The 27,698-nt window shown below is 34.5% G+C and overlaps 1 protein-coding gene across 2 annotated transcripts in view; it reads left to right on the top strand.

Moving 5' to 3' along the window:
• LOC140443921 (sphingomyelin phosphodiesterase 4) overlaps positions 1-26,844 on the top strand; it is a 32,156-nt gene extending 5,312 nt beyond the window's left edge. The window contains exons 3-13 of one of the 2 annotated variants that reach the window (XR_011951279.1): positions 55-157; positions 1,209-1,419; positions 1,478-1,685; positions 8,107-8,390; positions 9,886-10,081; positions 13,646-13,978; positions 14,211-14,444; positions 16,717-16,926; positions 19,590-19,681; positions 21,830-25,124; positions 25,704-26,844. Coding sequence is in view for 1 of the 2 variants with exons in the window: in XM_072535434.1 (XP_072391535.1) it covers positions 55-157; positions 1,209-1,419; positions 1,478-1,685; positions 8,107-8,390; positions 9,886-10,081; positions 13,646-13,978; positions 14,211-14,444; positions 16,717-16,926; positions 19,590-19,681; positions 21,830-22,109 (2,151 nt within the window). In the remaining variant the exon portion in view is untranslated. Of the gene's footprint in view, positions 1-54; positions 158-1,208; positions 1,420-1,477; positions 1,686-8,106; positions 8,391-9,885; positions 10,082-13,645; positions 13,979-14,210; positions 14,445-16,716; positions 16,927-19,589; positions 19,682-21,829 lie in introns of both variants that reach the window. The other variant, XM_072535434.1, reaches the window with a different exon arrangement.
• Positions 26,845-27,698: the final 854 nt, after the last annotated feature.

Raw genomic sequence — 27,698 nt, 5'->3', positions numbered from 1 at the left:
TTTATAATCTATATTTTTTATATAAAATTCTATTAAATTTTTTATCCTTTTCAGTTGAAAATACGACAGTTTTTAGAAAATTCACAAGGGCATCCATTTTATTCAGATTTATTACATGTGAATGTGCAAACTAAGCAGATTGTATCTCTTATGTTAAGTAAGTATAGTCATATAAGTTGGTATCTAAAAAATATTAACTTACTCTGCTACTACTGATACCTCTGATAATACTAAAAATAATACTAAAAAAGACCCAATACTTCATTTTTCTCTTTTTTATGTCTTAACATTATTTATGAACATGCATGAATTTCTGATTCCATCTGTGCTACTGAATTATGATCCATGATGCTGATCTTAACATTTGTTTTTTTCTCACAACCCCGTATATAGTTTCAGAACTCCAGTCTTTGTATTACTCCAGTCGTCAGACGAAAATGCCACTGAGCCTCCAAAAATCATATGAACAAGCTGAATTTCGTCGAGAATATTAATTTTAAGACCCCAAAAAAGATGCAAAAAGTTTACCATTTTTATCCCCAGGCTTTCCCCATAAAACCCTCCTCGCAGGGTGATAAAAACGCGAAAAAAAAAAACGATTTACCAAGAATCTGTACTCCTTAGAAAAAAATGTTTCAAATAAAAAATGTAGCTGAGATAATTTTAAACAAAAATGTTTATTAGCATTTTTTGTGTAGAATGAACCGTTCTCTTAGAAACAATGCTTGGAGCGACTGTCGATTTTGCATGTAAGTTACGCTCGCGAAATCAATGTTCAATAAAATTTGTATCAACTCGACGGTAAAAATTCCAGATGGAGTGACAACCTTCCATAGAGGTATTAATCCGCCAATGAACAAGCAGAATTGCTTATTAAGAGGAAGAAGAAGAAGAAGATTTACAATGTAAAATAATCCATCAATAACGTTTATCACAATATTTGTCTTGATTTATATTTTCGGTGTGTCTTTGTGTCTGTTATACACTTAACCGATATTTGATCAAAACTATATTATTTTAAGGTTTTCTTGTAACTCTCTTCTCAAGCCGTTCTTCTTACTGTTATTTTACTTTACAGTAGAGTTAATTATTCCCTCCACAATATTCGAGACAATAACATTGTCCCTTTTTAGAAAACTTGTTATTTCTAATTGCGCCCATTTAAGTGTTTAAAAAATAGAAAGTTAGTATATAAAAACTTTTTTCAGATGCCTTTGATTATTACATATTTCATTTTGCCTATCACCTGATAAATCCTTGGCAACAGAGGGCTGGATCTTCCTGTTGGAATACAGTTTATTATGTACTATGCTGTGATTATATTCTACATTTCCTACCCACCGATCCCGGAACGTCAGTATTACCTGTAATTTATTACAACGGCAAGAATCCTGTTCAAACAACCAAGATATATTTAGTGTAAGTATATTTCATCGACAATATAACTAACATTAAAATAAAACCAAATTCTTTTTAGGGACAAGCCACAAAGTTCGGGACTCATACAAACAAAAAAACAAATAAAAGATGAAACTATGCAGACTAATTTAGACTATCATCATCCAAGAAATGATATTTGGAGAAGCGAGACTGTACTTACCGTTTTTACAGATATGTGGTTGCACAATAATCAAGTCACTGAGACTACGAATACATTGAATACATTAAATATTCCACACGCATCAGTAAGTATAGAAAATGTGTTAAAGTTAGTCTTATTGTGCTCTAATTAGTAATATCTTTATTTACAAAAGTATTAGTTAGGACAGGGGTTCCCAGTAGGAGTTCGTTGCAAGGTTCTTTTTTAAGGAGTCTAATTTAAATTTAATTATATTCGCTAAAAACCAAATTAATCGCGTATACCGCATAACTCACTCGTTGCGTATGTAATGTCTACCGGTAATCAGCCAAACTTATTACGTGGTATAGTACATCCACTAATAATTTTCCAACATAAACATGCCTCATTCTGGTATCAAAGAGACCGCCTTTCAAATCAAGGTTGTCAGACATATTTCCTAAAATTCCTAAGGTTATATTTAAAAAATATTCTCTATTCTCTATTCGTTATTATTCAATTGCTAGTCAACGAACGACACTCTTAAAAAATAAGATGAACATATTCTCAAAAAATATATCTATAAATTAATTAACTAGGTACTAATATTTCCACGGACTCTTCACTAATGAATTAAAGCAACCGTGAACTTTGTATATATTACTTATACTTTAAGTAATTTTCGAATATCGGCAACATTGTAGTCTGGAGAGAATTTAACGTTCCGTCTATATCGACGTTGCCATGTTGGTGAATTAAGCGGTAATACTTTTATAGATATAATGATCGACTTTTAAGAAATCAGACAACTTTTAAGAATCCAAGTTCTCAAAAACGGTTTCAAGAATTGTATTATTTTTTTCCAAATTTCATTGATTTTATACCTTACCTGGAAACATGAAAAATTGCAGATATATTAATATGGTATTAAAGTTATATTCACTAATTTTAAACTCATGCATTATGGCAACAGCGAAGCGCAAAGCCATAAATCGTAATGAACACCTGTTTGTCTCGCTATGTGACACCCTAAAATATTACATTTTGCAACCAGCTATCAGAGGCGGAGGCTTATTATAAGGTAAGTATGATTATATTTTTCTAGGATTATATTATTAACAAAAATTAGGCACTGTTACAGATCATTCCTTAAAACGAAAGCGACCAAATAAAAAATTGGGTAGGATTGACACTGCTGCAAAAGACGTTATTCAGCGAACAGTTTACAATTTTTACAAAGAAAATAGAGTGCCTACTTTAGAACTGATTCGTGAAAAATTGAGAGATTTCCCTGAATATAATTATACATCTTTGGAAACACTGCGCTAGATTTTGATAAGTTGTGGATTTAAATATAAGAAATTAGATAATCGAATGGTAATAATGGAATCTCGGCGTATTGTTGAACTTCGACGAGAGTATTTGAGTAAAATAAAAGTATAGTATCGTAATTCAAACAGAAACATAATCTATTTAGACGAAACCTGGTTCGATACGCATGATGTTGTCAAGTACGGCTGGGTTGACAACACAAACAAGTGTGCGTTAAATACACCGTGTTCATGAGGAAAACGTGTTATTATTCTTCATGCCGGAAGCAAAGATGGTTTTGTATCTAATGCATTGCTATTGTCGGCCAAAAATATAACAAAGTCTTCTGCCGATTATCACGAAGATATGACAGCCGATTTATTTGAAACGTGGTTTGTTGAACAACTCTTGCCCAATATTCCGCCGAATTCAGTGATTGTTATGGATAATGCGTCGTATCATTCCCGCATATTAAATAAAATACCTAATAATAACACGAAAAAGGACGAAATTTTAAAATTTATGCAACTTAAAAACATCACTGTTTCTAAAAAGATTCCAGTAAAGAAAGAATTAATTAGAATGATCAAAAGTCGGAATTTTAAAAACGAATACGTTATTGACACCATTTGCAGCAGGCACGGCCATACTCTTTTGCGATTACCCCCATACTATTGCATTTTTAATCCAATTGAACTGGTTTGGGGTACCGTAAAAAAACGATTGCGAAAATATAATCAGTCACCAACATTAAGCGCAGTGGCCATTGAGAATATTCGAGAAATAATTAGTGGCATTAATAGCGATGTGTGGAAATATTGCGAAGCTCATGTTGTAAAAATAGAAAACGAATATCCTGTTTTACCCGCAATAGCACCAATAGTTATCCAACCTGGGAACGATTCGACTTCAGAAGACTCTGACGATTCTTTTTAGTCCTTCTAATTAATTTCTTTATAGCTATCGCGATGCATCTTGAACACTAGTATTCATTATTATACAGTGTGTCGCATTTAAGATGAAGACACCTCTATATATCAGCTATCAAAATACATACAGATTTGAAATTTTGCCCAGTCATACATGTTGATAGTGCACATTTTTTTAAGATAGTCATTTGAAATTTAAATTTTAAACGCGGCTTACTGAGAATTCACAAACAGGGTAAATTTTCGATATTTTGCTTCGCGTTAGAGAAATTGAAAAAAATTATTTGGAAAAGTTGTTCCACTTATTGTAACCGCACATACCAAATTTCATGACAAAATTCGCAATTTTAGTTTTTCAGTATTATTTGTAATCTCGATCCTAAATCTACAATTGGCTGTCTAAACTGTCAACTGTCCGTTTTAGAATCCTGACTACAATTGAAGAGCTCATTTCCAAAGTGTCTTAAATCCATATAATGAAATCCATGAAATTACAGATTTTCATACAAATTTAACATACAAATTATACAATTTTATAATTTTCATATGCAGTTTTAAATGGTAAATAAGAAGTTGTTTTGGTACATATAACTTTATTCTAGACTTGAAGAAATCTATAAAGTTTAAAAAAAGAAAATTAAAAAAATCGAAATTTTGGATTTAAGACACTTTGGAAATAAGCTCTTTAATTAATGAAAAAAGTAAAAGTGCGAATTTTGACTTAAAACTTTGTTATGTGGGGTTATAATAATATTTGGAACATCTTTTCCAAATATCTTTTTCCGATATCTCTAACTCGAAGCAAAATATTAAAGATTCACCCTGTTTGTGCATTAACAGTAGGCCGTGTTTAAAAATTAAATTTCAGTTGACTATCTTAATTGCTGGATAGACAATCTTTTAAAATTTTCTGACAGAATGAGCCATTATTTACAGATAATTGTAAAAAAATATTATGGTTTATGTAAAAACTAAATAATAAGTCCAATATTCTTATAAATCACTAAAATTAACAAGCTTTAATTTGAAAGAATTAATTTGTTATTTATTCGATGTTGTGAGCCCGCTCTCATTTGAAAAAAAAAAACTGATTCTGTCATTTGAAGAGTCCTATTCAAAAATGCCCCGTTTAAACAAATCGAAGGTTGAAGGGTGCCGGACATTTTTGCCGGAAACAATTCAAATTCAAAAGATCACCTTTTTCTGCTACGGAAAATATTGCTCCGATTTCTCACCAAAATCAATGTTGAAACTTTAGTTTAGATACTCTTGAATCTCAAAAATGCTCATTTACATATTTTTCAAGCCTCGAAAATGCATATTAGGTATCGCATTTTTCTGATTTTAAATCGCCTATATCTCCAAAACTATTAACTTTTGAGATAGATCTTATTTAGAGTCACCCAAAAACTTAAAAAATTATTTTTGGAGCACACAAGGTGATATTTTGAATTTGTTTAAAAAATTGTTTAAACAATTTCTGCCCAAAAATTGAGAAATTTTCCTGAATATAATTATGTAAAAATTAATAAAAATTATATGATTTTTCTTGAAATATGCGTTTGATGAACTGATCCCTTTTTTTAATTTCCACGCCAATGGTCGGCATTGGCATCAAAGAATCTCAAAAGCCGACGCTTGGCAAACTGACATTGGAAAAAGTATATCACTTCAGAGTTCTTAGGTTTGGCACCGCCGAATTTGCTGCTGGTCGGGTGCGAGTATTTTCAACAACCTACATTCGACATAGTCCAGGTTCCCGTAGGAAAAATATTTCTGATTTGGTTCTTCTTCTTACGGTGCCTATCCGTTCCGGATGTTGGTGATCAGCATAGCTATCCTACCTTTACTTGCAGCTATTAATTATTAATAGTCCGGTTGTAGACGTATTGAACCACTTCCTTAGGTGTTGAAGTCAAGATATTCTTCTTCTCTCTGGTCCTCTTTCCAAATACCTTGCCCTGTAGAATGAGTTGCAATAAGCCATATATGTGTTCATTTCTCATAATGTAACCGTGGAAACCTTTTTTTGGATGGTGCTAGAAAGGTCACCAATGGAGACACTGCGGACGGCAGCCAGATGGTTGGTGCAGAGCGAGTCGTGAGTTCGAAACTAGCTTTTGGAACCGGGAATGGGTCCAACCGACGAAATAAATAAAGATAGATCATGATAAGATATATTAGAAAAGATACAGAAATAAACAAAAAGATAGATGAGTAAAATTACCAAAAATAAGATAAGATAGAAAAAGGGCGCCACTTAACTTTTTGGGATTGAAGGGGAAAATTAAGAAACCCTAGAAACCACTTAGGAGAACGATTTCCGAAGTGGAAATTGAAACGTCAATAAACGTACTTTAACCTTTAATTGTGGCTTATTCCCATTTAAATAGTAATTACTTTAAAATGGCACAAGAAAATAGCTTCAGAACAATATTAATGTTTAATTGTTTCTGTGTTATTGTTTTCATGTTTATTGTACATGATCTTTAATTTTTACTACTTGTTGTATTTTATTGTAAATGGTTCTACCGTTGAAATAAATAAATAAAATTCAAAAAATCGTATTTTTTGGTCTGGAAAATATTTTTTAAGGTTTTTTTGGGCATTTTAAACAAAAAAGGTCTGTTGTCATTTTTCTCTAAGTAAACTGAGGATCTCAATCACCAATTAATAGAAAAAAGGAAAGTTAAAGAGAGAAATTAAAACGGAAACTAAGTGTCATGCAATAACTACCGAGAAATAACCCTTTATTACACTTTCTATAGGAGATTGTCAAGCATTTATATCAGATATTGAAGTTCTATACTGGAGCCTGTCTAGGAAAATATCAGATTGGTTCCAGGCCGTCAACCAGATTTTTAGTTTACGCCAAATTCTGGAGAAAGCTCAAAAATTAAACATCAATTTTACTACATGTTAGCCGTCATTAAAGCAACATTTGATTAGCTTTTAAAACCAAGTCTATATATCTTTGAAATAACGATACTACGCCAAATGTTTGGCGCCATGGACTACCTATATAAGTTTGAATTACAGAACATATAAAAGCACAGCTCGGTGGAAAAGATATTACAATCAAACAAATATATCTACAATGGACAGGACATGTAGCTCGATAATTAGAATCCAATAGTGAGGGTTGATCACTACGTCGTCTGGTGTGAAACTTGTTGATCTATTTAACCTCTTTTTTCCAATTAGTAGCACGGCCTCTGTTTTTTGAGACGCCAATTGGAGTTCAAGTTTTCTTATCTGTTTGCTGATCGTTTCCAGTACTGTGTTTGCTATCATCATCAGACTGTCTTCTGTTCTGCTCTTTTAATATCAATTCCAGATAGTCTGCGTATGCAATTAGTTTCGCGTCGTCTGGCACTTTTATTCTGAGGATTCCATCGTATAGGATGTTCCACAATAGTGGTGCTTATTTAAATTGTTGAATAAAATTGATTGGTCGCTGGTTTATCATAGTGGTAAATATTGATCGATAGAGTGGAAAAATGAATTGCTAGATGAAATCTTTTCACACGTTCTTTATTGTACTTGCCTTGGCGCATAGTTTACAGGGTTGCTGTCCGGGAAAAATAGTACTTAACGCTAAGACTCTAAATATTAATAGCTTAACATAAATTATTTTTAGACAGTCCCAAAAACAGATCCCTGAGTACGCCGCCTGTTATGTCATGTATTTCGGAGTCTACATCAATTACAGTTCTGTTAGTAAAATAGTGCGAATGTATTTAGTAATTCCTCTGCTTCTAAGTTCTCTCATTAGCCTTCACTAAGCTGTATTCAAAATATTTTCAGTTTTTTCTGAACTCTATTTAGACGATCTGTATGACTCTACTAATGGCATCGATTGTTGATTGTTTGCTCCTAAATCCATACTGCCTATCGGAAAGTTGTCCCTTTTTCTTAAGTTTTTCTGTTAGCCTTCTAGTGATAAGGTGCTGCAGAAGCTTGCCTATAACATCTAGTAGACATAATGGTAGTTAGAAACTTAGGTCTTCATCATCTTGGCCTGGTTTTTGTGTAAGAACTAATCTCCCTCGCTTCCATTCGTCTGGGAAGACCTTTTTGATGGTCTTGTTTAGTACCTTAGCGATTCCTCTTGGGAATTATTCATCTAAAATTGGTAATAATTTATTTGAGAGTAATATATGTTTGTATATCATTTCAGTATATAGATATGTGAGCCTCAGATTTTGGTTGTTTTGATTTGTGACATTCCATTGTATCACCTTTATGCGTTATCATACTTTTTTCTTCACCATATGTACATATTTATAAAGAAAATACTTGTTTCAGAGATTTTTACAACATAATGAACTTCCAACTGGAGAGTACATGCGGATAGTGAGGGTTTTAGTAAAACAGCTGCACTCGTTTCACCAAAGCGCAAGAGCTGATGATACGAATTTAGGAGAATTGAAGAAATTGTCTATACCGATGATACAAGGAAAATTTTATATCTTTTTAAGAAACCTAATACATCGATGGCCGTTGGATGGGTCCTTCAGACTGGTTTTGGAGCTTTGGTTGACTTTTATACAACCGTGGAGATATCCACCTAGCAACCTTATTAAGCATATGTAGGTATTATACTCCAAATTTTATATAAATTATGATGTTTATAAATAATAAATATTGAAAACTACTGATTCTACATTTGCACCAAATTCACTTAATAATTTGCAATAATTGGCATTTCTCGACGATCTTTCTCTAATCAAGGTAAATTTGTATTTAATAAATATTTTTTAACAGTATCAGTCAATACATCAGTCTAGAACTTCAGATTTTAGATTCACATCTAATTTGGTCGACTTTAAAAATTTATTTTCCTCTATTTGACTTGCATAAACGGGTTTGAGATAGGCTTCCAATAAATTGCTTTTAAACACTCTTTGTACACGATTTAGTTACTCCTCCGTCTATATAGGACATTCAGTCCCTTTCATGTTTCTTCGTTTGTTAGTTTATATTTACTGTATTATAACCCTTTTTTATGTTATAGCTCTTGTACAGCATTCGTTTGATTTTGTTGTTTATTTTTCCAACTTATGGTAAGGAAATGGTGAGTATCAAAAAATGGTGAGTGAATTTTTTAAAGTTTGGAAACAAAAATCGCATGGGGCCAAATCTGGAGAATATAGTGGATTGATCAGCAGTTCAGTGGATTGATCAGCAGATCGAATCGGAACAATAATTTGGCAAAGTAGCGCTCTGGGGCCGTTTGGTTCTTCTCCAGGTAGTCGATGTAGATCACACTTTGTGAATCTCAGAAAACGGTGCACTCACCTTTTTGGTCGACAGGGCAGTCTTCGCTTTCTTCGGAGCGCGTTCACCGGGTAAAGACTACTGTTTCGACTGTTGCTTAGTCTCTGGTGTGTACCAATAAATCCATGTTTCTTCAATAGTCACGAAACGACGCAGAAACTCCTTTAGATTGCGCTTAAACAGCTTTAAACACTGCTTTAAGTGGTCTCGTGGTTGCGCTTGTTGTCCGGAGTGGGCAAACATGGCATCCGTCGCGCCGGCTGCTTTCTCAGTCCCAAAATTTCATGCAGGACATGACCCATGCGGCTTCTTGATATGACCTTTGCCTTAGCTATCTCGCGCACTTTCAATCGTCGGTCTGCCAATACAAGATCGTGGATTTTGCCGTTGTAACTCGGTAAACCAATTTTTGACGGTCGCCGTCGATCGAAGGAGAAGAGTCACTGTACACAGAATACAAGCGCTATTTAATTTCGTTGGTTCCACACGCTGTCAAAACCTACGTGTCCAATTCGACTGAAATTTTGACAGTAGTAATCTGCGAGAATGTACTACACGTTAGTAAATTTCTCTTGCGATAATGGTGCTATTGGATTGTGAGGCTAAGTACTTATCTCACCGTCCTTGTTTTACACATGTATAACTATTGTATTCACTTTCACTGGGTAAAATGCGTTTCCATTTTTGTGAAGAATTTTGTGAATTGATCAAGAAAATTTGTAGAAATTAAACAAACACAGTAGTTTTCAGTGTTTTAGAGAATGAATTTTCATCAAGTATCAATTTAACTATTTTTACTACTTTTAGAAATAAAAAAGAAATGAATCCATACATTGATGATCTGGCGACAGCTCCACAAACTGAGGTAGATGTAGAATTTATACCCTTTATCGCTGAAAATTTACTCTCTTACACAGTTATTTTTCAACAACTGCTACCAAGGTTTGGTAGAGTTGATTTAATCAGCCCCAAGATGTCGTTGATGCTATATAGAATTGCAAAGGTAAAGAAGAAATTATGGTATTAATGTAGTTTAGAAAATAATTTTAAAATTCGTAAAGGACTAATGAAACCACAGATAAAAACCTTTGATTTACATTTCAAATGCTATGTAAATTTCAAATACAGCGACATAATGTCAATGATTAAAGATTTATCCAAAAAGAAATACCCATTACAATGTCGCTTTAATTTAAATTTATATAATATTTTAAAAGCAAATCAAAGGTTTTTATATGTGAGTTGTTAGTCCTTCCTTTTTGTATGCTTCTTCCTGGTCCATTCCTCACCTTACTAGAAGTTAGGGAACGCATGGTCACATCCAACAGAGCCCCTCATACCAAGATTGCGTTAATGAAACCTTGGTGTCGCTTGGTACCTTGCAGCATTTCTATTACTTTTGTATGTATTAAAGCACCGAAGAATATTTTAAATGTATTTCTATTTCCTATCTTCTTCTTCAAGTGCCATCTCCGCGGCGGAGGTCGGCAATCATCATAGCTATTCGGACTTTTGAGACGGCTGCTCTGAAAAGTTCATTTGATGTACATCCGTACCACTCTCTCAGGTTGCGCAGCCATGACATTCTACGCCTCCCTATGCTTCTCTTTCCTTGGATCTTTCCCTGCATAATCAGTTGGAGCAAGGTGTATTTCTCGCCACGTGTAATATGTCCGAGATATTCTAATTTTCTTGTTTTTTATTCCTCTATTTTTATATTTTATTCTTCTATTTCCTATCGTACATGTTAAAACACCGAAATGTTTTTTCAATCCTTTTACATCGTTGGAATTGATAATATAAACATTTCTGGTGTGGGTATAATAATTTTTAATTGCCTTGTTTTGATCGAGATGCCGCTTTGTTATGCTTTGTTTTATACCGAGTTGGGTGAACGATTTTTAAAGATTATGAGATCACTATCGGTGGAGCCGCTGTCAAAGGTAGTTGGTTTCGGTGTTAGTTCGAATTTTCATCAAATTCGTAATGTTTTTTCGTTTTTCGTCTTTTGTCATGGGAAAATGTGTAGTATAATAACAGTGTGGAGTTTAAGTGCAGTTAATTAAGTTGGATTTGAAACTTTGACGGGTAAAGAGCACGGGTGTGTAATCTTCAAAAAGCCGGCAGATTTTGTTTGTGGAACAAAAATCAAAGGCAATGTGGCATTTTTGTTGAATTAATCACCGATTTGTTATATGTGTTGTATTGTGTCCTAAATGGAAGATTTGTAAGCAGTGTTACAACGATATAAGAGGTCCACATGGTTCCAAGAAGTGTTTGAAAAGCCAAGCTTTGAAGATTGCAGCTTATTACCCGAAGCCCGATAATCCAGTGCCCAACTTCCATCGTCTATTTGTTAGCCCTGGTCATTTCAGACCATTTTGCTGCTTGTGAGACGCATTTGTGTTGTTTTGAATCCAGTTCCAGCACCAAAACTTTTGAAGGAAATATAATAGTCAGTGATATCAGGTACTTTTTATGTTAAAATTTTTCAAAGTAAAAATAGACATTTTTCATTAATAATTGCTTTCATGACAAGTTAAAAAATTGGAATAAATAAAATTATAAATTTTGGGGATTGGCTAACTGTCATATTAATTATTCTTATAAAGTTTTAATATTTAATCTTGACATATGACAGTTAGCATTATTTTCTTCGAACATTTGGTACATACCTAACCATAAATTTTGAATTTGTTTTGTTCTGTTTTAAAAAGGTTGACCTTAATGTCTCCATTGAAAGATCTAGATATTTTCAATTTAATAATAATTTAAATTTTTATAGTGTCCCCAACGTCTAGAGTTTGTTATAAACCGATAGCACCATTGTAAGTTGTTTTTGCATTTTGTTACTATTATTTGTATTTGTAACTGTTTATGGTGAATTAAGAATAAATAAATGTTTCTCCCTAAACCAAGAGTAGTAGGTATTCATCATAAGTGGCTCGACAATCCGTTGTGGATCTTGGCTTGCTCACAAAGAAGTCGCCACTCCTGTCGATTCCTGGCAACTTCCCTCCATCTTCTAACCCCTAGAATCTGTAGGTCTTCTTCCACATCATCAATCCATCTCATTCTTGGTCGTCCTCTGCTTCTTGTGCCCTCTGGTTTTGAAAATGTTAATCTCTTCTTGTATTCGTGATCTGACATCCTAGCAATGTGTCCAGCCCATCTAAGTCTCTGCACTTTAACGAATTTCACAATATCTGGATCGGTGTATAACTGATACAGTTCAAAGTTGTATCTTCGACACCATAGCCCATTTTCATTTACGGCCCCAAAAATCTTTCTAAGAATTTTTCTCTCAAAAATACCAAGAAGTCTTTTATCATTTTGAGATAAGATCCACGTTTCAGCCCCATATATCAAAACTGGTCTTATTAAGGTCCTGTATATATTAAGCTTTAGTGCACGTTTTATATTTTTATTTTTTAAATGTCTCTGGAGGCCGTGAACAGTTCTGTTTGCTATTGCTATGCGTCTTTTTATTTCGTCGCTTGTCGTGTTTGTTGCGTTTACTAGCGATCCAAGATATGTAAATTCTTTGACTTGCTCAAAGGTATGGTTGTTAATTTGAATTCTTTGTTGGATATTTCGAGGGTTTTTAGAAACCAAAATATATTTGGTTTTTTCCTCGTTTACCACAAGTCCTAATTCACTTGCTGCGTCCGCAAGCCTTATAAAACACTGCACCATGTCTCTCATACTTCTGTCCACTATAACTATATCAACTTTGATCAGATAAAAGGCATATATCGAGCACAGTTTAATTAAATCTTGCCCAAGTACTTTCGATCCCTAGATCATCTTCAGGGGCATCTGAAATAAGCCAAGAAACGTTTTTTTATAACCAAAGAAATTGAATAACTTCGATAAAAACTCGAAGTTTTATGGTTGAAAAAAGGTTTTTTTATATGATTAACGTTTATAGACTTACTTCGTCAATTGTGGCCTATCCGGCAAAATATGTCTTTCAGATAATACATTGCCGAAGATCTTATACGCAGATGCTAACAGAGTAATGCCTCTATAGTGCTTACACTCCAGTTGATCCCCCTTTTTATGCAATGGACATATTATTCCCTTCAGCCACTCTTCTGGTACCCATTCATTCTGCCATATAAGTACTAGGTATTATATATAAGTAGTAGGTATTATTTCCTTTAAAAAGATTCTAATCCCTTTTTATATTTTTTAGGAAAGAAACGCCTTTCTTTCAAACTTTCTTTGGCCTCGATCTTGTAGGCAAATAGCCATTCTTCCAGCTAAAAATTCGGGAAATGAATGGCAAATTGAGAATTAAGTCACACGTCAAGTTTAAAAAACATAATCGTAAACAACTTTTGGTTATAAAAACAAACCTCACTATTTTTTGAAATAATCTTTTTTGAAATTTTGAAAACGACTTCCGAAGTGGAAATCGAAATGTCAAACAACAGTGTAAAATGTAATTTTGATTACAATCAATTGCGACTTAATCCCATATAAACATAATTTTTAAATTCATTCTTATTTTCCAACTTTGTTCGTTATCGAGTTATAATACGAGATAAATATTTTTTTTCAGGTTTTTGACCAACCCAACTTACCTAAATTCTTACGTGACATCGAGCAGTGCGTCGATAACAACAACTCCCCCACACATTCGTACAACAAACATTGGGTCAACAACTTACCTCCATTGTCACCTACCACAAACTGGTCGACCAACACCACCGTGCAGAATTTAACCTTTTCGGAAAGTTTTCAGAGTCAGAAGTCCTCTCCCAGTAATACATTTTTAATTAGTAGGGGTGGTTCGGAGAAAAAGTGGTCAGCAATGGTCAGACAGAAAATTTTTGAACTAGAAGGTCCGAATTTTTGTTATAAACCGTTGTTTTCTTGTCCACCGGCACCAGAAGTAAGTATAACGCTTTTACCATTATTATTTATTTTATAGGAATAAAAACACTGTAATATGTTATTATTTCATGTTACTGTCTTAGTTTCATAATCCAAAGGCTGTAGGTTCAAATATAATTCATCTATTATTCCTTTGTTTGGATACTTATGTATCATTCTTACATAATAGACTCTTTTCACATTCTTTAGATAATATTCTACTTTATATTAACCGACCTTTTTATTTTAAGGTATTCGATTTAATTTTCCAAATAAAAAAATCAGTGAGGGACGCAGAAGACATTGTCAGAGCCAAAGAAAAAGAAGAACAAGAGATGTTTTCTGGATTCTGGGGTAACATTAAGTACTTTTTCATTGGAACGGATCCAAACGATGAATTTACCCTAAGGGAACGTCAAAAAGTTCCTCTACATCTACAAGTTGCCCTTCAGAATATAATGGACATGTTTAATATTAGCCATGAGGTGAGTATGATTGAGAGTTATAGGTGCAGTGTGAACAATTTTGAATTATTTATTATATATTTGGGTACAGATTTGTTTTTTGTTTGACAAGTATACCATACATAGTGAACTAAATTACTAAAAATTAAACTTGAATGCTGATACACTATGTGACTCGAAGGTACCGTTGCTCAGTCCTGGTAGATTATGGCCGCGATCGTTCATATAGATGAGAAACACAAGAAATATAGACACAAAACAACAACAAAGAATTGGAAAGACAACACCTCAAAAAAAGAACGCCACTGCTTTTAAATATTTGAAATAAAAAAAAACAGAAATGGGATGCTCATAATACCAAAAGAAAGACTAAAAAGTCAAAAGAAATATAAATATGAAGTTAAATGTGTCGATAGCAATTAAAGTAAACTGTATACTCACGCTTAATCAAGCCATTAAGAGCGATGCTGGGAATATTTATATTCCACTATGCATCAACAATTTACTCATATAAATTACCATCTTTCTTGTACTCATTGCGTCGAGTAAGAACGATAAATATACGAAAATGGTTGCGTTTCGATTTAATTTGAGTTTCTTACCACTCCCTGACACGTGTTTCTGGGTCTTCCCGTCATCAGAGCGAGCTTGTAAGAAAACTCAAACTAAACCAAAACGCACCGACTACTCTAGCAATTATAGAAAAAATCCCAGAAACACGTGTCAGGGAGTGGTAAGAAACTCAAATTAAATCGAAACGCAACCATTTTCGTATATTTATCGTTCTTACTCGACGCAATGAGTACAAGAAAGATGGTAATTTATATGAGTAAATTGTTGATGCATAGTGGAATATAAATATTCCCAGCATCGCTCTTAATGGCTTGATTAAGCGTGAGTATACAGTTTACTTTAATTGCTATCGACACATTTAACTTCATCTTTCATCACTAGATGTCTCTAGTAGCATACTCTGGTAATTATTTTTTCTATAATTGCTAGAGTAGTCGGTGCGTTTTGGTTTAGTTTGAGTTTTCTTACAAGCTCGCTCTGATGACGGGAAGACCCAGAAACACGTGTCAGGGAGTGGTAAGAAACTCAAATTAAATCGAAACGCAACCATTTTCGTATAAATATAAATATCATACTAGCTTCCTAATAATTACAGACACATTATATTATCTAGAAATCATCTCTAAAATATATTCTTCCCATCCTCTGGCCAAACTCATTAGACAAGAATTGTACAATCTAAATCACAGAAACATTGCTTTCCTCTGGGTGCCATCTCATATTGGAACCATGGGAAACGATATGGCAGATAAATATGCACGAGAACCCTTAGAGGACGCAACTATTAAGATTCCCCAAAAACTCCAGCGACAGATCTCAAATCACATTTCCATAGCAAAATAGTTGACCTGTTGAATAGCAGGTGGCACAAAATATCCACAAAAATTGGATAAATTGGCACACAAAGTGGCACAAAATGGCCATCATATGTTTTTATTACTATTTAAAATTGTAAAGATTTTAAAGGGACGAGACGAAGAAACTTTCTTAAAACGCTAAAATTAGTTGAGAACAAATATGCCACTTGTTAAAGAATCTCTAGGAACGACTTAACAAACGATTCTCCCAACTTCAAGGAGATCAATATTATAAAATTTCCGAAAGCAACATGTTTTTGCTGTATGGCTGTGAAAGTTGGACAATGGACTCTGAAACAGAAAAAAAATAGATGTCTTTGAAATGTATATATACAGACAGATGCTGAGAATTCCATGGATACAAAAAGTTACCAATGGTGAGGTACTTCGGCGCATGAGTGAACAAAAAGAATTACTCAGCATAATTAAAGAGAGATAAATACAATGCTTGGGTCATGTGTTGAGAGGCGAAAGATATGAATTACTCCAAATCATATTGAAAGGTAAAGTGCAGAGCAAATGATCAGTGGGAGGACGCCAGAACTCGTGGCTGAAAGACCTGAGAAGATGGTTTGACCGCTCATCCACAGAAATCTTTCGTGCGGCAGTTTCCAAAGCTACAGTTGCCATTTGGATCGCCAACCTTCAAAAGGAGACGGAGCAATAAGAAGAATAAAGCAACAATTCTGCAAGCGAAACAAAGATTTTATAGCTCTTACTGTAATTTCACGCATACAATAGTCAATAATGTACACAATACATACTAGAATAATAAATAAATAATTGTTTTGCATCAACCATCATTTACACATTAGTTCACATTATTTTATTAAATATTATTTTTAACCAAATTTACGTTTCAGATTACCGAAAGAGAATATGAACCGTTGAATGTAACTCCCGTCACCATGAATACTTCGAATGATTACTTGTTTTTAACACCAGAAAGAATACGAGCTCGCGTAAAAAATATTAAATACGAAGGCGATCCAGATCTCAGACCAATACAAAGTTATGAAAATGCCTTTTTGGTTCGAACTCTATACCAGATTTCCCAAAAACTCAACGAAATCGTAAGTAAAATAGTTAAATATTAAATTTTACACTAATGGTCGATATAGGGAATATTTTTTATTTTGTTCTATATATTACTACTAATATATCAAATAATCCACAACAACTAGTGTACAAATGTAAATTACTATAAGAGTAAACACTTATTCATAATGTTTATTTAACGGGTATTATTTTTATACGAAAATAAGTTACATGTAAAATTTATCAATTAATATTAATATTGTGTGTGTATGCAATCAAATTGCGGTACCTGTGATGTTGAACTAACACTTCTGCTTCTTCCTCAGTGCACTGGGGGAATCCAGGGGGCAGAATCTTCTTAAAGTTGCGTGGTTGAGTTTACACAAAAAACTGGAATGTTTATCGCGCTGATCTATACAAGACTGAGGTGCGTGTAGTCCGAAGTAGCTTCGCTTCCCTTAAGTCTCATAGGGGCGGTGCGTACAGGACCGTATTAGTTTACTTATGTAAGACATACATAACCGTTAATTAAAGAATTAAATGTAAAAATAAAATAATAAGAAATACTTAATAAAAAAATTAGAATATGTATGGAGGGACGTAACAACTAGACAGTTGACTTTCTATTTATAATTCGTGATGAGGAAAAGTTTATGAACGTCCAAACATGTCGACGTGACGCGCATTACAGGAGACCAATTCTAAATTTCGGCCGTAGCCCCATTTGAAGAACATGTTGCTGATCGAGTTGTATATTTTACATAAGGATATATTTAGCTTAATGCAAAAGCACTAAAATCTGCAACCAAAACATATCTTAAAATTACAATACATAAAAAACAAAAAATAGTAAAAGAAAAAAGATAACACAAAGTTGTATAAACAAGTACGTTAGCGAGCAAAAAATTCTTGTGGTTGCCTTCGTAACCTCTGAGTTGGCACTCCTGCACTAAATGTTGTACTGTTTGTCTTGCAGCTCCACAGTCGTCGCACATGGGAGATTGTAGCTTATCCTTCTTGTTTAGGAAGCCTGCACATTTTCCATGGCTTGTTCGAACTGTATTGAGACGTGTTCATGCTTTTCTTGAGAGTACAAAGTCAGGTGGTTTTGTGTTATACATGGTAGATTCGAGATTTGTGTAGATGATTTCTGCAATTGTTTCGTCTACCAGGGAGTGACAATATCGAACTTTGTCTAAGATAGTTGTTTGGATATTAATAGGGGGAATGTCTAGGGTATTTGCCGTCCAAGCGCTCTTTGATCTTAATGCAACACCAGTTTGGGAGTGTTATTTTGAATTCCTTCCTTAGAGCACGTTTTCGTTATAGATCATGTGGAGGAGCATGCCTTAAGACAGTTAACCAGTTAGTTTTTTTTTTCGTCTTTTATGAGGGGGGTGGTCAAAATGTTCGAAACATACCTTGGTCATAGAAGGTGGACAGAACCTTCCAGCCTTGGTTATGCAGGATTCCTCCAGAGTGGCCACGATGATAGCCGAGACCGCATTCAGGAGTTATTTGGACACCATCGCCGCTAAAAAAAAATGCGCCGACGCACCGTCGGCACAGCATTCACCCGATCTCTTATTCACGTCAGCGACTTCGTCCTCTGCGCCACCCTTCTCATCTCCTCCTTGTTATTATGTCTTCATTTGTTTCCTCGTATATTCTTCCTCTTTCCTTCACTAGCACGTGCATCGGAATACACCGAAGATAACTCCCAGCGCCTCGGCAGAGACTGTTCAACAGACTCTTCCTATCTGCTCGGGTAAGCTGCTTTCTGTACGCGTTCCTCCGCCTAATGAAGGGCCCTCCTCCTCTTAGTTTTGGCCCTCCGATGGTGGGCATGATCCCCCCAAACACGGCGGATCTCCCCGCAGCTCTTTGAGTCACCGTCTTTACGTGCTCTCCCCACCTTCCGTTTTGACTCAGAGTCACACCTAAATATCTCATGTATTTCTTTGAACCTACTCTCTTTCCCCTCCCTTTTCCTTGGTCCCTTGACAACTATAGCCTCGGTCTTACCCGCAGCAAGTTCTAGGCCATGCATTTTCATCCATTCCTCGACTTGCCGCATGCACGCTGCACACCGAAGATAAGGTTCTCCCTGTAGGCAGCGCTGCGGCACTCCAGCCGTCACATCAACCATCACTCCTTTTTCGATTACAATTTTCCTCTCTGTTAGATAGTCCGAAACCAAATTCATCAAGTAACTCGGACACCTCTCTCGTAAAGCCTGCATTACCTCTTCATTTTAATGTTAGCTAGTAAGTCGAGGTAAGATCTTATGCTGCCGTACTTCAATTTCGTTGGCAGTGTTTGACCAAACAGAAGCCACATATTCAACTACTGAAAAGACCAGACCAAGTGCATATATTCGTAGGGTCTCAACTGAATATCACCACGTAAGGACACAGCTTGTGGAGGATATTTTTTCTGATTTCAATTAGCAACAAGTTCTGTTAGATGAGCTTTAAATGCCGACTTTCTGTCTAATGCGACCCCCAGATACTTCGGAAATATGTTTCTAATCGTGCAATAATTTTGAAAGGAGCATATTATGTTCCAATTGATAACCTTTTAACCTTTAGTCGGTAGAGCTAAACATATTGGCACAATGAGTCATCATTTTTTTCGTTGTTATCATAATGCTTGCTTGCATTTATTTACATGTAAAAACTGTATTTTTATGTTTCAGTATGGACCAACATTTTATCAACTTTATCACAGCACTGCTTTCGTCGGTAGATTATCTAGAGAAATTCTGTGTTCACCAATTACAATTTACAGGTAAGAAATAAGTAAAGATTATCTTATATACTAAAACGCTAAGCCCTTTTCTTGTCCACCACTTTACTCAAAAACCATATTAGATAATTAAAATATTTTTTCGGAATATTATTAGTATTACGTATGAGATTGTCAAGATATACTTTTGGTACAAAAATTCACTTCCGGTTTTGAGATGACCGGAAGTTAAAATTTACTTTAAGTTTTAGACCCCACAATGTATATATGGATCGAAAGGTCTCGTCGAGACGAATCTAAATATGTACTTCCGGTTGCGATCCGACACCGGAAGTGACCCGAAACGCGCATAAAACGTCAAGATAGAGCAAATCTGACACCGGATTCGTGATCAGCATGCAAAATTAACTGCTAAATGATATCCATGTCGACATTTGATGAACTAAAAATTGCATTCCGGTTTTGAGGTCGACTTCCATAATCACTTTTTTTTTACTTGCATTATTATTGATGAATGTTATGTATATTCTTGCTTATATTGTTTGTATTGATCTCTTAATTTTTCTCGCAAAATAAAAATTTCATTTAAAAAACTCGATGTCGAGTTGGTCCGCTAGTACAGAAACTAAACAGTATTCAATTTGGGTGTGTTTTACATATTTTTATCAGTAAAGACCGGAACAGAAACTTATATATGCACAAAATTTTGCTAGAACGAGCAAAATATTTATGAAATAAGCAAGAACATAAGGCAAGGCATCATCTGTTACAAAAAGAATACATTTTTCAGCAGGAACATGTTCAGGTCGAAGAAATTTACTTAAAATTTCCTATATTCCTCTTATAACACGCTCGTTTCTTTTCCAATTGCTGAGAAGCGATCAAAAACGCTTACATTTTATGTTCTCATGTAACACACCAATAAACACATTATACACAATATATAAACCAGAATAATCTGATTTTTCATCCACCATGACAAAAAAGTAGTATTATGCAACAGTTTTTCTAATGGAATTGATTTCTTCTATATATATGACTTCTAAGTACGTAATGTGTACGTTTTATTGACAATATTTGTGTAAAAATCCACGTACTTGCTGTATTCCCAATATATATAGTTGTTCCAATGTGTATTTTTATTTTTTGTAATCAGCAAGAAAGAATCTAACATGGCTATTTTGACTTTGTTGACTGCTGCCCAAAAAAGACCTGTAGTGGTCAAGTTTGTTTAGTATTCTTCTTCCTATGTTCCTGGACCTCTTTTCCATGCACCTTAATCACGTTGTTTTGTAACTGCGGTTTATATACAGTTGTATTGTAACCTTCATGCAAAAAAATTGGTATACAAATATTAAAGGCCAGGTCGCCAAAGTCGCCAAACATTTAATATCATGGCATTACAGTATGAATGAGCAATGTATGAAAATAAAATTATACTTTATCCCAAATTTCGAAATTCGTTCACATAAAAATACAGTTATTTATTATGTAGAATATCTATTGTAATCAAAATATCAATAAGAAAGCGCCTCACTATTATTTAGTTCGTATATAATCTTCACTTGTTCAAAAAAATATGATAGAAATCGGTACAACCTGATTTATCCAACTGCTGGTGATTATATGGTGAAAAGGATATATTTTATTTCTTTTTACCCTCTAAGTAGTTGGCTGAACGAAGTCTATTTAATACTAACATACCATACACCATAAAGAGATACAGGGTTGAGTTTAAGAACACCATATCATAAATCCATACATATATAACCTCGGGTCAAATAAACATATCTTAGCAACATTCAAGGCTCCCCGATAAGGGTCTAAAAATAAATATTTGTCTGAAAATATATAAAAGAAAAGGAATTTTTCGACTTACCTCTTTAAGAGGCCCCTTAAACAAAATAACGTCTTAACTGTTTGACGTTCTAGGAGATAAAAGATGGATGCCAGAGACTTTCGCTCGGGAATCGAGACGAATTAACGAACGCTCTCATCTATCGGATATGTTAGGAATTACGGTAGGGTCCTTGAGGTAATTAAAAGCACTCGGCGAATAGATGACGTGAAACTTTTGAAACTGTTACAGTATATATATATATATATATATATATATATATATATATATATATATATATATATATTATATCAATTTAACTTCATTATCTTTACCTATTTACTTATTTACAGGTACGACAAGAGCATTCCAGGATCTCCCAGAATTAGCAGCAATCTTCCCCCGCGACTCAGCTTACGATTTTTAGCAAACTATACGTTTTTAGGGTATCTATTTTTTGGAGCGTTCATCATGTGGCTATTTGGATATAACATTAATGTGTATTTTATATTTTTAATATTTGTATTTTTATTATACAAATGCTACAAAGCTGTAAGGAGTAGGGAAACTCCCGTGAGACATAATTACCCGACACAGGGATTCAGAAATATTAGTTTTAGTGATTCTTTTTAATCGAATTTGATCATTTGTTATAAATTCAACATCAGGAATTTTTAGTTTGCATTTATCTATTAAGATATGTAAGATGAAAACCTTATAAAATGATTCCCAGAAATTTATTGTTTGTGCAGTCGGTGCAATTAAAATGTGAGCCACTTTTGGTTGTCTTGGGATTTTTCACTGGAAATTCGTTTTTTAAGTTTGGTTTTGACCAATAATGTTATTAGAGGGGAATTCTTCTTGTCGCACTCTTTATGCCTTATAAGAGTATCGGAGAGGGGATATCTTGAGAACAAAAATATGATAACGTTAATTTTATTTTACAGACTTTCTATTTATATACACTTTTTTATTTTCAACTTTTATTTAAATCTACAATTGTTCCTTAATTTGAAAATACAGAATAATTGCAATAACCAATTATATGCTATATAATTATAGTTTCGTACAAAAATATGTAGAAAGAGGTCGTCTATATAGGATTGACAGTTCATAAGTCACGTAGAAGTTTCGGGATCTGCTTGTGAGCGTTTGCCGCGGACTGGGTGATGATTTCTAGAATGTACGTCTTAGGTTACACTGTACCCTTTTAGATCTGACTGTACACAACAGTAATTCTTGACATCTTTTCTTAGTAGCGAAAGCAACAGTTATGTTCAAATCTACATAAGTCCTTTGTACACACCAACAGAGGGTAATTTGTATGCAAATCTCTCGAAAAATCACTTTAATCATGATTCTCATTCCCAGTTTTTTCAACATCATTGGCAAACCTAATTTTCGTATGTTATAATTACACACCACGGTCCATCCATCCTATAGCTCTACAGACAATTCGAGCCCTGGACTCCCATAGCAAACTCTCTATCCTTTACTGTCTGTAGCCATTCTCCTCCACGATCGACTGCCAAGGAGATTTCTTGCGTCCTCATTAACATTATCCTCCCATCGCTTTCTTGGTCTTTTAATAGGTCTCTTCCCCTGCAGTCTTGCATTCAACAGCTTTTTTTGGAAGCCTGTTTTCTTCCATCCTAAATACGTGACTTGGCCATTGAAGACGCTCTAGGCCAATACACTGAGATAAAGGTGGTTCTTTTTATTCTTCTTCTTCTGGTTCCTATCCGTTTCGGATGTTGGAAATCATATTGGCAATCATGACCTTGCTAGCTGCGGCACGAAACAGCTGCGTTGAGGTTTTCTTACACCATGTTCTTAAATTCCGCAGCCATGATATTCTCCTTCTACCGGGTCCGCGCTTACCTTTGACTTTACCTAGCAATATAGACTGCAGCAGGGAGTAACGGGTTCTTTTTATACATTATAATAATTGTATCTGATTCGCCACCTTTCTTCTCATTTATAGCACCAAGTATTCGTCTCAGTACCTTTCAAAATATGTCCACGTAGTTTACAGATTTTTGAGTCAATACTCAAGTTTCACATCCAGTTTTGTAGACTCGTATCTCGTATCACACAACGGTACTCGAACCTTTTGTAAAGCCTTCGTAATGTCAAATTGTTTACCTGATGCACCGTTATGTAACTGACCCAATATTTGTGATACTTTACTTTTAGATAGAAAAAGATAGAAAAAGCTCTAACTCAGATTTCGTACTGTAGTCTTTTTAAAAGGTTCTATACAGATCATCTTTTAGTACCAAGCAATTTCATTGGATTCATTATGCATTAACTTCTAGACTATAGACAGTTGGGCTTTCATCTTCTACACTTCTAGTCTAGGACTCGTTTTAGCCATGAATATTTTCTTTGACATCTTGTATTGTTTGGTTAGGATCTATTTCGAGCTGCTGTGAATAGCATAAGATGGGTCAATGTGGTCGCCAACATCTATAGATGATAGGAACATTTAGAAGAAGAATTGTTTGGTTCGTCGCACATGGAAAATTCATTCCTTCAATTTTACAGAGTGGCCACCATTAGCGCTGCATGGCATCGGTATTTAAATGGATTGGTTGGCCTCGGTGCTGTATATCATATTCTTGAAATCATTCTAGCCATCTTGTCATTTGACCTTCTGAATTACGTAATTGTAGAAGCCACTTCAGAGTTGCATGGTCACTTTAAAAAAGGAATTTTCAGCCATACAAACATTTGTAAAATTGTTCACAAGTCTTTACCACACTTTTGGTAAAATGCTATGAATTTCACCAGATGACGTGAACATGCGTGAATATTAACAGTGCGTAGAGGAGCTTTACTTCTCGAGGTCCACGATTAGCTCTTTATACCGCTGCGTTCTGCGTCCCCTCACTAGTCCAAGAAACCTACTTCTTTTAAATCAACCTTTTCTAGCCATCTTGTCATCAGTTTTACTTTCTTTCTATTTTCTATGGGCCTCTTTGCTCATTTCCTATTTAGTTTTCTCTTTACTTCCTTCATACACTAGGCGCCAGTTACGAAGATCCAGCGCAAATCCTTATTTTCGTACCGATTCGATTCGAGCGCCTTGTTTACATATTTATTCACGCTGTCAGTAGCGTAGCGGTAACTATTCGGTACCGTTAATTATATAAAAAGAATAATCACGCCACTGTCCACCTCTTCGGATACAGTCGGCACACGCCACATGCGCGAGGTTAGATCTTCCTATCTGGCGTTTGCAGTACCACCTTTTGCATTTTCGGCCATTGCTAATAACTTATCTTACTTATCCTCATTCTTTTATAGTTGTATTGGTATTCTAGTCGTCTTTTTACTTCTCGAAAAGGGTTCCACTTCAACTGCATCTATAATTTTCCTTGCTGGATCTATCTTTTACTAGACCGATTTGTATTGTCCTACACCATGACACTGCGGTAAAAATCAGATTCCAATCAACTCGTCGAAAAGCTACTTTTTATCCTGCTTTAGTCTAAATTAAATTTATTTCGATTTTGTTATCTAGTTCTCAGTTCCTTTACTTTTTTGGAAACATCACAATCATTGGGCTGGACAGAATTTCTTGTTTTAATTTCCTTTATCTTTGCCTTGGTTTAGATTTAATGAGTGTTAACTGTTAACCTTAAGGCTGTTTTATCGGTGCACCAAAACCTAGGGACAGTGTTTTCTCTGTTATTTACCGACAAAATGTCTCGAAATTTGGTCACGTTATTCGAAATTATGTTGCCTTTAAACTGATGGTTTTACTTTTTTTATTTTTTTTAAACTTCTGTTGAAAAATTGGAATATACTGTTTAACGTTCTATTATAACCAAACTTTTTACGCCCATCACTCGAAAGAGTTTTTTTTTTCTGTAATCGTTGATTTTTGTTTCACTTTTCTGTGTCCAGTAATAATCGAGAAAAGCGTGTTCCAACTTTAAAGAAAATTGCTAAAAAATACTGAAATCTAATAGTGAAACGTGTTACTCATCATTGGCGCTTAGTTTCATCGTTATCGCCTTCGTGACATCAAATCTCATGAACGTACGGTCAGTTAGTTCGTGTTAAAACTAATTTGAATGGAGAATAATGTATTTGTTGTCATTAAACTACCCGTCGGCCGTCGGCACTGAGTAAAGATGGTCTCGCGTAAGCAGTGTAGAAAAGTAAGTGATACGCCCATTTCAAATCGCAGTGTGCTTGGACTGCTAAAACAGCCTTAAGGCAGCTACTCATTACACTGCGCTCAACAAGAATGTACTTGTCAAATATCAAGTAGTGTGTATGAAGATGACATGAAATTCGAAGTGCTACTTTTACTTTTGCCGTCCGTAGTCGGTAAACTACATTTACTCGAAAATGATTGCTTAGTGTATCGAATATACGTCAAGTATACGAGAAACTTCATATAAAGTCCCGCGTAAGTGCCACAAAATGAGTAGCCGCCTTTACAATATTTCGGTTGACAAATATTACACTCAGTTTTTGCATCTTTTCTCACCATTATTTCTGAAGTATGTACAGGCTAAAAATAGGTGGTAATGCATCGCTTTTATCGTACTCTGCACCATGTTACAAATCATGTTGCTTTTATTAGTATCGTCAATACTTTATTGCAGTGCCCTTGACTCCCACAAATATTTCCAATCTTCTTGGCATGAACAAAATTGAATTCATCATGTCATAAGAAGCTACCAGCTCTTCTCAAGCATTTTCAATATCTTCCTATAATTAATTTATCAACATCAAATTGTTTGGAAACACTTCTCTTAGATACACGTTCTCTAAGATATAATGCTTGGCCATAAATCGTCATTAACGTGCTAGCACATTCTAGGACCGTTAACTCTTATCCACGCCCATTGATTTCATCAGTTCTCAATCAAATTTGTACCTAATGTTTTAACTCGTGTTTGGGGTTAAACTAAAATAATATTTTGATATTAATTCAGTTCCGCAACTATATTTTCCCAGTAGATCTTTTCTTTTTTGGTGTTTTTGAATTTTTGTGTTATAACCGATGGATGATAACGTGATAGCTTCTTCTAATATAATTTTAACTAATGATATTGTTGCTAATGTTCAGGCTGTCCACGCATGATTGTTTCTTATGAGAGTACTTATCAAAAATAATGGATAATGCTTTTCAAAATTTCTGAGCTTTAATTTTGAAATTATTGTGAAGTTGTTTTCAAATATCTACACCTAGTGTCATTGTATTTACGTCTTATAAGGTAGCAAGAAAAATCAGTGTTGTTTTAGTTATTTATTTTTCAGTTAATAATTTAAAGTTAGTGTACGTAATTGTAAGACTATAAGATTTTTCTATTGCTTGTATATAAAAATAATTTTAATATATTTTTTAGCAAACTGTTCAGTTTATTGATACACATTCTACTAAGATTTGTAACATATCGTTGACTTTGGAGATACGTATTATGCGAACTTTAAACACTTCTTACGAAGGGCAACAGTGATTGTCAGTACCAAGTTAAGACGCATAGTTATGAGTAATCGGGAGAGTAATTTGCTGGGCGACCAACTAGCAATCGGTGTCAATCAAAGTCCATGTATCTTAGAGAAAATTGAGCTATCGGCCATGGTGGTATAGGAGACCAGGCATGCCATGGAAAGAAGGCATCCAGAATGAAAATTTGGAACAAGGTTAAAATAGGTATCAGAAACATTCGTGGTCTGCTGGAAACAATAACACTGAATGTGATGGAATAGAATCACATGAAATACTATAGTAGGTCTATCAAAAACCCATTGGACAGATAAGTGGCACTTTACCTTATTTGAATCACAATGATATTTACCTCTCTGGGTATGATATCTTATCCAAACACGGTGTAGCTGTGGTAATTAACAAACAATCTTTAAAACACTAAAGCAGTACAGAACAGTTAATGATCGCATCATTGTTGCAAGATTAAATGCCAGTACAGTAAATATGAAATTTGATATGACTTCTACGAGATAAACACAGCCTTCCAACACCAAATAGATTTTAAAATCCACACGAAATATGAATTTCCTGTATACAGCTGTATACCATAACTCACAAAAATTTTAATTAAAATATCTTTTATAAAAAGGTATATTCATTTAAAAGAACCCTTTCGGGCTACATCTCAGAACCTTTTCGGAATGACTATTCAATCATCAGTGCTTTTACTAGGCAAACATGTGTGAAGCGTGTGTATACGGGTAAAAATC

Source organism: Diabrotica undecimpunctata, chromosome 6, assembly GCF_040954645.1.
Source record: "Diabrotica undecimpunctata isolate CICGRU chromosome 6, icDiaUnde3, whole genome shotgun sequence".
NCBI lineage: Eukaryota > Metazoa > Arthropoda > Insecta > Coleoptera > Chrysomelidae > Diabrotica > Diabrotica undecimpunctata.
This window is presented reverse-complemented; position numbering and strand designations above follow the sequence as displayed.